The 8,781-nt window shown below is 52.2% G+C and overlaps 1 protein-coding gene across 1 annotated transcript in view; it reads right to left on the minus strand.

Moving 5' to 3' along the window:
• Positions 1–2,006: 2,006 nt before the first annotated feature.
• Positions 2,007–8,781, minus strand: part of FCHSD1 (FCH and double SH3 domains 1) — a 20,930-nt gene continuing 14,155 nt past the window's right edge. Inside the window, 13 exon segments of the mRNA XM_025216102.1 lie at positions 2,007–2,892; positions 3,457–3,524; positions 3,790–3,892; positions 4,420–4,625; positions 5,410–5,581; positions 5,960–6,043; positions 6,294–6,422; positions 6,673–6,834; positions 7,576–7,680; positions 8,143–8,259; positions 8,431–8,526; positions 8,692–8,775; positions 8,778–8,781. The exon segment at positions 8,778–8,781 is cut by the window's right edge and continues 11 nt beyond it. Of these exon segments, the coding sequence (XP_025071887.1) occupies positions 2,827–2,892; positions 3,457–3,524; positions 3,790–3,892; positions 4,420–4,625; positions 5,410–5,581; positions 5,960–6,043; positions 6,294–6,422; positions 6,673–6,834; positions 7,576–7,680; positions 8,143–8,259; positions 8,431–8,526; positions 8,692–8,775; positions 8,778–8,781 (1,396 nt within the window). The 3' untranslated portion in view covers positions 2,007–2,826.

The following is an 8,781-nucleotide window of genomic DNA, read 5'->3' on the forward strand; positions in this document are numbered from 1 at the left end:
GGGCCCTGCCCAAGATCATACGAACTGAGGATGGGCTGAGTCAGTCCTGAAGCAGCTCAGAACAAACGACTGCAGTGACCTGGCCTCCAACTCTTCCTGTTCTAAACAGCAATCATTGCCCCTTGATGCCAACTCACACAGATGGGAACTTGCAAGTGTTCTGCCTAGGGCAGTCCAGCTCTGTGTCTCCACCTCAGGGAACCTCATTAATACCTGGATGGAAGCAGGTTGAAGAAGCCCTGTTTTGGGATTCCAAGATGGGAAACAGCTTGCAAACAGGCAGGGCTTTTGTCTGACTTTAGGCAGTCTTCTCTTCCACACTAGCTAGGAGCTAGGGGCCAGAGCCTGATTCTGGCAGCCAGCAAGATAGAAGCAGCTGCCCTTGTAGCTCTAAGCCTGTGCATTCTAGTTCAGAGTGAGTTATGACAATGACATGGTCACTGGGGAGGCCCAGGTGCCCTCCCCTGCAGCTGCTGATTGCTTTGGTGTTCAACTGCACTGTAAATAGACAAGCTAAAATCATTAAAGCTGCTGAACATATGCAGAACTGGTTTTATTTGGACACAGGAACTGGGCCTGAGCTCCTGGCAGTAGGGTGGACTCTCAGGAACCCATTCCCCCAGGGGGCAGGGAGTAGGACCATGGAAGAACAGCTATTCTGCAGAAGCAGCTCCTGCTGAGTCCAGCAGGGTAAGGCACAGCTACTGCATCCCTTGATAGCAACACCATGTACTATGTCTATCTCTACCATTTCTAGGGGTGTAGGTTGTAGCCGTGTTGGTCTAAGGACATAGGCAGACAAGGTTCCTTGGGTGAATCTGATATCTTTGGGTGCAATCACCCTTCTTCAGGCACAGGGAGTCTCTTCTGTTCCTATGCCTGAAGAAGTGTGATTGTGCACAAAAGCTTGCAAAGAACATTTTTCCAACTACTCAGTTGGTCTAGTAAAAGATATCACATCTACCCAAAGAACCTGGCCTTGACTTTAATAAGGCTTTTGATAGTCTCCCACAGCATTCTTGCAAACAAGCTAAGGATGTATGGGCTGGGTAAATGGACTGTAAGGTGGGTAGAAAGCTGGCTGGATTGTTGGGCTCAATGGGTAGTGATCTACGGCTTGATGTCTAGTTGGCAGCCGGTATCAAGTGGAGTGTCCCAGGGGTCGGTCCTAGGGCCAGTTTTGTTCAGTATCTTCATTAATGATCTGGAAGATGGGATGGAGTGCACCCTCAGCAATTTTGTGGATGATGCTAAGCTGGAGTGTATAGTGGATACAGTGGAGGGTAGGGCTAGGATTTCAGAGTGACCTAGACAAATTGGAAGATTGTGTCAAAAAGAAGTTTCATGAGGTCCAACAAGTACAGTCTTGCACTTATGACAGAAGAGTCCCATGCACCCCTACAGGCTTGGGACCAACTGGCTAAGTGGAAGCTCTGCAGAAAAGGACCTGGGGCTTACAGTGGACAATAAGCTGAATATATCAACAGTGTGCCCTTCTTGCCAAGAAGGCTAATAGCATACTGGGCTACATTAGTAAGAGTGTTGCCAGCAGATCAAGGGAAGTAATTATTCCTCTCTATTCAGCACTGGCGAAGCCACACCTGGAGTACTGTGTCCAGTTTTGGGTCCCCCACTACACAAAGGATGTGGACAAGTTGGAGAGAGTCCAGTGTAGGGCAACAAAAATGTTTAGGGGGTGGGGCACATGACTTATGAGGAATGTGCCCCAGCTGACAGAACCAGACTTATTTAGTCTGCAGAAGAGAAGACTGAGGGGGGATTTGATAGTTGCCTTTACCTGAAGGGTGGTTCCAAAGAGGATGGAGCTGGACTGTTCTCAGTGGTGGCAGATGACAGAACAAGGAGCAGTTGTCTTAAGTTTCAGCAAGGGAAGTTTAGGTTGGATATTAGGAAAAACTTCCTGACTAAGAGGGTGGTGAAGCACTGGAATAGGTTATCTAGAAAGGTGGTAGAATCTCTATGCTTGAAGGTTTTTAAGGCCTGGTTCAACAAAGCTTTGGCTGGGATGATCTAGTTGGGGATGGTCCTGCTTTGAGCAAAGGGTTGGACTAGATGATCTCCTGAGGACACTACCAACTCTAATTTTCTATGATTCTATCCCGAGGCTAGGCAGAAGGATAAGTTCTGTAGGGAATAAGCTCTCAGCATCTGTTAAGAGAAATATACAGAAATGCCAGCTAAGAGCATGTGAGCAAGGGAGTTGGGGGCAGGGAACAGGAGCCTCAGATACTTGGCTCATGAAGGGCAGGATCAACTCTCACAGGACAGCTGGGAGTCACACTGCATGGGAGCACAGCAGGACAGAACCTTTGGGGACAGTGTCCCAGCAGGCTGGAATGCAGGAAGCAGACAGCTAGTACCAGTCACTTGGCCCCTTTTCAGACTTCAGGTGAAGCACTTTCTACATGGAGGCCTCTGCTGGAGATGTCCCCAGCAGGAGGGGAGGGGAGAGGGGGGACCTGCCGCTTCAGCCCTCCTTGGTGCTGAGGGAAGAAACAATCAATGTCTAACAGTGCTCTGTATTCCCTAAAAGACCCCTGCAGTCCTTGTGTAGGCACAATGAAGATAGCCAGGGCAGGAGCAGAGGCTATGGGGGACAAACTTGCACCCTACTGGAGTTGCAGTTCTGCTGCTGGCTGTGGAGAAGGGCAGATGCTGAAGCAGTGGGAAGCTCGTCCATCCACGGGCTCTTGTAACAGCAGTTTGGCCCAGGTGACTTGCAGGCTGTGCGCTCAGCTCTAAGCTGGAGGGATTGGGCTGTTTCAGAAGGAGCCAAAGGATCTGGGTCAAGTCCTGGGAGCAGAGTCAGCTGAGGTGTAGCTCAGGCTCAGCTTCAGGAGCCTTGGCAGGAGGGGGAGGTGGTGCTCTAAGCTGTGGAGAGACAAAGAGTGATCACAAGGTGCTTTAGTCCCTGCTACAGCACTGCATCTGCTCAGCTTGGCTCTGGAACAGTCTCCCCACATCTCCCACCCTTGGGGCGCGCTGTAGGATTCACCAGGCCTCTCCTGCACAGCCAAAGTTAAGTGAGGCATCAGTGGGAGGAGTCAAGGCCTTCTCCCAGCATTGGGGCCTGTGATAGCAGAGGGAACAGCGTGCACAGCAAGCCAACCTTGAGCTACTTGATGCAGCAAGCTCTGCAGCAGCTCCCAGATGGCCATGCTGAGGTGTGGAGCAACTGTGGGAGAGGCAGGAGCAAACAACAAGCATATTTAGTGGAAGGACTGGAAGGATTACAATGCAATGCTAGCACAGGAAGGGGAGGGTCATGTGGGTACCAGGGGAGAGGGACATAATAACATTTGAGAGGAGAGGAAGGGGGCCAGAGAGGCATTTGTACTTTTGGGGGCTCATGAGGTGAGGCCCAGAGAAATCCTGTTCTCACACTCCAAAGTTCTCCCAGTCACCCCATCCTACCGTGGTCCAGAACACTCTTACCGGTCGGATACGTGCAGCAGTCAGGTCTGGAGAGCTGTGCTCACTAGCTGTACCATCCTGCCTGCAGCCTAGGAAGACAAAAACGGTTAAGGACAGGATACACACAGCCTTGCTCTCTATACAGGCCAAGCACCCTCCTCCGCTTCCCTCCTTAAGATACATTCAAACCCACTTCTCTGTACCCTCCCTATCCCAGCTTCCCACCAAAGACACCTTATAGACTTGGCAAGGTTGTAGCATCTCCTAACAATATCTCTTCCACCAATAACATCTCACAGAAGAAAAAGAAACATGGTACTGCAGCCAAAGGGCTGTAACCCATGAGGCACTCACCTCCTAGCAGCACTTCTGGAGAAGGACTGGAGCCCAGCCTGGCACCAGGCAGAAGTACTGGAGGACAGAAAGCCGGAGGAGATGGTGAGGAGAGCTCCTGCTCCTGGAGATACAAATGTAGGGCATTAAAGGGCAGCAGCTGCCACAAGGCTCACAGATGCAGAGCTGGAAATACGGCAGAAGAGCTTTGGAGACAAGGTCAGGGGGAGACTTCCTCATGTGGGGCAACAATCTATCTACATGTGAATTGGGTGACTTGGCACTAGCAGAGGTGGGAATTCACTTTGTTTGCAAGGCAAAGGGAAGGCTCTAGCCTCTCCTGGGCATGCCATGTGTGTGGTTCTCCAGTCCTGGGCTCCCCCAGCACATGCCACTCTGCCTGCTCTGGGAGGGGAAGGGAACACAGGACTTGATTGTACTGAAGAACTGAACTACTTCTGTTCCCAGTTAGCTGACAGACTGACAGTGCAGCTCCAGCACCACTTCAAAGTGTTCTTGACCCAGTCCTGGGTCAACTGCATGATGCTGGGAGCTGAGACTGTCACAGTGCAGACTTGGCTATCATTCTATCCTAGAGAAAGACGAACAGAACTGTCCAGCTAGCTGGAGCATGGGTACACAGAGACCAACCTGCCCAGCAGCTCCTCCAGCTCTTGTTATTTCTTCCACCACCAGTGAAGGGAAGACCCCAATGCGCCCATTGAAGTCTCCTCTCCAGAAGCCATCATCCACGTCCCCCTCTTCCCTGGGTAGTACTTGGATTACGGCTCCCTCAGGAAAGGTCAGCTCCTCAGCACTTTGTCCCTCATAGTCATAGAGGGCTCGGACCAGCCACACTGTGGAGAGAGAAGAGCTTGCATCAGGGAGCAGCACACTGTTGCTCAGCACCTGACAGACACCAACCCCACCTGCCCAGTTCAGCTGCTACCACCTGGGACAGGACTTGGCATCTTGCCACTTTGGAGAATCCCCTTTAGCTATTTCCCATATTCCCAAATAGTCCTTGTCCTGCTGAGGATGGGGATACTGAAGCACACAAGATAGTGGGTCCCTGTTTTGGGAGGTAGAAAGTGCTCAGAGCTGCAGTCAGAATCAGTAGGAACTGTAGATACTCAGCATCACTGGAAATAAGATTCTCAGGTTGTCCTAAATCAGGCATGAGGCATTGCCAAAGGCCCTGAGGGAGATGGTCAGGAACTGTGCCCAGTTCTGTGGCCAAGACACAAATCCATCCCTCCAAGCCAAAATGCAGGACAGGGTCAAGTCACAGAGGAACAGCCACAGCAGGGACACAAGGTTCTGATAGGGCAAACTCCTTCATGAACATAGAGGCCCACCTACATCTGCATAGCCTTGGGGCATCTCCTACACATAGACAGCCCCATTTATCCTCAGGCCCTTACGTGCAGTCCTAGAAAACCCAACAAGCCACCCACCTCCTGGCTCCAGCACCAGAGGAACAGTCACAGCAGGGACACAAGGGCTGATAGGGCAAACTCCTTCATGAACATAGAGGCCCACCTACATCTGCATAGCCTTGGGGCATCTCCTACACATAGACAGCCCCATTTATCCTCAGGCCCTTACATGCAGTCCTAGAAAACCCAACAAGCCACCCACCTCCTGGCTCCAGCACCAACTCTGTGTTCATGATGTTCGTGAGCTCCCTGTCCAGTGCAGTCTCAGAGGGGCCCTCCCTCCAGCTCCCAGACCTCTGCTCATTCCCCATGGAGTCCAGCACCAGCAGGTACTTCTCAGGTATGTAGCCAATCTGTCCCACCTTGTTGCGCCCCTGGAGGTGGCCACAGGGCAAGAGAACATGAGTTAGGAATCTCAATAACATGCTGGTGCTGGAGCCAGCCCAACTGCTCCTGCCTCAGCCTCACTGTATCAGGAGACAGTGGCCAGCTTGAGGCCAGGCAGCAGTGTTTTGGTGGTCTGCTGGCTCAACATCAGTGCCAACAGCAGTTCTCCCCCAACCCTAGCCCAAGCCACAAGCAAAACACAGTGGGGAGGGAGACCCAGGAGAGAAAGATTTTAAAGCCCCCCCCAGAGCTGCCTCTACCAGGAAGAACAGATTGGACAGCTCCTTCCCTGCAGTACAAAGAGCCTAAGATGGTCCCTCACCTGCCGCATTCCATCAAACATGTCCCAGCTGCCCTGTACCTACCTTGACCCATTCTTCCATGTCACCATCCTCAGTGACTTCGAGCTCCTCCCCCTGGGAGATGGACAGCTCATCAGCTTGGCAGGCCTGCTCAGGGACACACAAAGCCACAGTACAAATCAGCAGCTGTGCTCCCTGCAGCCAGGGGAATGGCTGCCAAACCTTTGGAGAAGTGCATTACCAGAGACTAAGCACATAGAGTACCCCCTGCCCACGCATGGTGCCAGCAAGTATTTACAAATCTTGGAGATGAGAACCTTATATCCAACCATGTAGTATTGTGCAACAGGTTCTTAGTGTATATAGTACCAAAGGCACAGGGAGATGGTGCCCTTACCTGGTACCCAAAGATAACCCTGCAGGTGTAGGGATAGGTACGGGTAGTACCAGTGCTGGGGCTTGTATCCTCAAACAGATCCACATCATCATCATAGTCTTCAAACTCTGCCAAATCGAACTCTTCTGCCTAGCAACAAGCCGAGCATCAGAGAATGCTGTGCCCTACCAATGTCACCCACCACACAGAACAGCCAGATCATGCAGACACAGGTCCTGACACCAGTGCAATCATCCCTTCCAGTCCACAGATTCTTTGTTTAGGCTGCACAAACTCCAAGGGCCTCTTCTGCCCAAACAGCAGTCCAACTGCAGATGAACTCCCAGACCTCCCTCCTGACCCTGTCTTGTCCTAGCCCAGACACAGGGGCAGCTCTCACCATGGTGCTGGATTCTCTGTTAGACTTGCGGGCCTCACTCAGCCGCCGCTCCTGCTCTAGCTCCTCCAGTACTTGCCCCATGGCTCCTGACAGCCAGGCATCCACATCAAGGCCAGTCTGGCGCAGCAGAGTCAACCGGGCATCAGCCTTCACTTTGCTGACCTGCAGGCATGGAGAGATGCGTGCTTGTCAGTCCTCACCTCAGCGTCACCTCAGCGTTGGTGGCACTTTTTTCAGGGGGTACACCGCCAATCTCAGGGAGTGCATGTGTACCCACATGCAACCCCTATGCGTCACCAATAGGCAGCACTGAGCCTGCCACATCCCAGACACCACACAGCCACAGCCCAAATAAATTCAAAGGGTAACAAGTATTTTGAAAGGAAGGGATTGTCCCCATAGCTGCTCATCACCCCACTCCCAACTGCCAGCTAGTAGCACATGTAGACAGGTTTAACTGCTACCTAGAGTTAGAGAAGAGCAAGCCTAGCAGGGTGCTGTAGACCCCAGCTTGGGGACCTTAGCTGGGCATTTTGTGTTCTATACAATAACACTTTCCCCTTCAACCTGGTGACTAACACCATACCGAATTCTCAAAGTTCTTCCCCTTGCCTCCACTACTGCATTGAGAATGCCGCTCCACCAGGTCCTACTCCCATCCCTGCCATACCACCATCATCCTTTCACATTCTGTTCACCCCCCCTGCTCAGTAATGCCCTGCTCCCTCAGGTAAATGTCTCAGGTCTCCAGGGATAGTCACAGAGAACTCCATTATACCAGCAGCATCCAGCCTATGGCCACACCTGCCTGTGCCTCAGTTCAGGAACCCAAAGCCCAATGCACACATAGTGCAGGTAGAGCACACAGACCCCCAGAACAGCTTGCCGGTAGCCAAGACACACCTCTGCTTTCCGGACATTCTCTCGCACTTCCTCCATCCTCCTCTCCATGCCTGCCACCTCTGCCTCTGAGGCCTGCTGCCTCCTGGCTTCCATCCTCTGGAGCACCTGTACAGGCACAAGTGATAGTGAGTCACCAGACATTCATAGAATTATAGAAAATTAGGGTTGGAAGGGACCTCAGGAGGTCATCTAATCCACCCCCCTGCTCACAGCAGGACCATTCCCCCTAGGGGAAGTGATGGGGAGCGGGGGACAAGCACTTCATGACCTTTCGGCCACCTATTTTGGGGGCTCTTAACCCTGCAAAGAAGAAGCCATTCTGTTGTGGGCTCCCTTCTAAGTTATCACAAGCTAAAAGGAGCAGCTCTCCCAGCTGAGGCCAAAAAACATTGGCCATAAACCCAAGGGGAGTGCTTTGGGGAAAGGCAATCACTTAGGGTCAGGAGAAATAGATCCAGAATTTTAGGTTTTCCCTCTTGATCTGACACATCAGAACAAGTTCCCCATCATGTCACCGCATGATCCTCCTGGTACAGATGAGAATTCTGGGAAGCTCTGGACACTCACCTGTCCACTATGAGTCTTTATTTTATAATCCCTGGCTGTCCGGGTGGCCCATCGCCGTGCCTCCTTCTCCAGGCCACTCTCTCCAGTGCTGCCACTTGGTGGTTCTAGAAGGCATACCTGGGGAACAGCCCATCATGGTCAGAGTATGCACCTTCCACCTGGGGCTCTGGTGCTTCCTTCCAGCTCCAGGCAAAATGGCCAGCTGAGGCTATGCCAGTCTGGTTGTGGGAAGCTTAGACTTCAATCTTCATAGCCCCCAATGCTAAATGAAGTGACCTCCTGTTTTACCTTGTTGATGCCCTCAGGCTGGAAGTGCTGCTTGGGCATTAGAGTGAAGGCAGTGTGGTCCTGCAGGAAGAGGAGGAGGTTCTGCTCCCGGCATACCTATAGTGGCATAAGAGAGTGAGGGGGTGCTTTGGGGGACAGAGAGCAAAATGGTCAGGGGCCATCTCACAGGTTGTCACCCAGAACTCAAAAAAACAGCCATTGGTGCAGGAATCAACATGCCGGCTGCTGCAACCCCCTTCCCCATGCACGGGCACACCTGACCTGTAGGTAGTGCTGTGCCATCAGCTGGAACTTGGAGGACAGCCAGCAGGGATGGATGCTGTTACCTGCGTGGATGCCTCCAGGACCCCA

The sequence above is a fragment of the Alligator sinensis genome, unplaced genomic scaffold (genome assembly GCF_000455745.1).
Source record: "Alligator sinensis unplaced genomic scaffold, ASM45574v1 scaffold14_1, whole genome shotgun sequence".
Lineage (NCBI taxonomy): Eukaryota > Metazoa > Chordata > Crocodylia > Alligatoridae > Alligator > Alligator sinensis.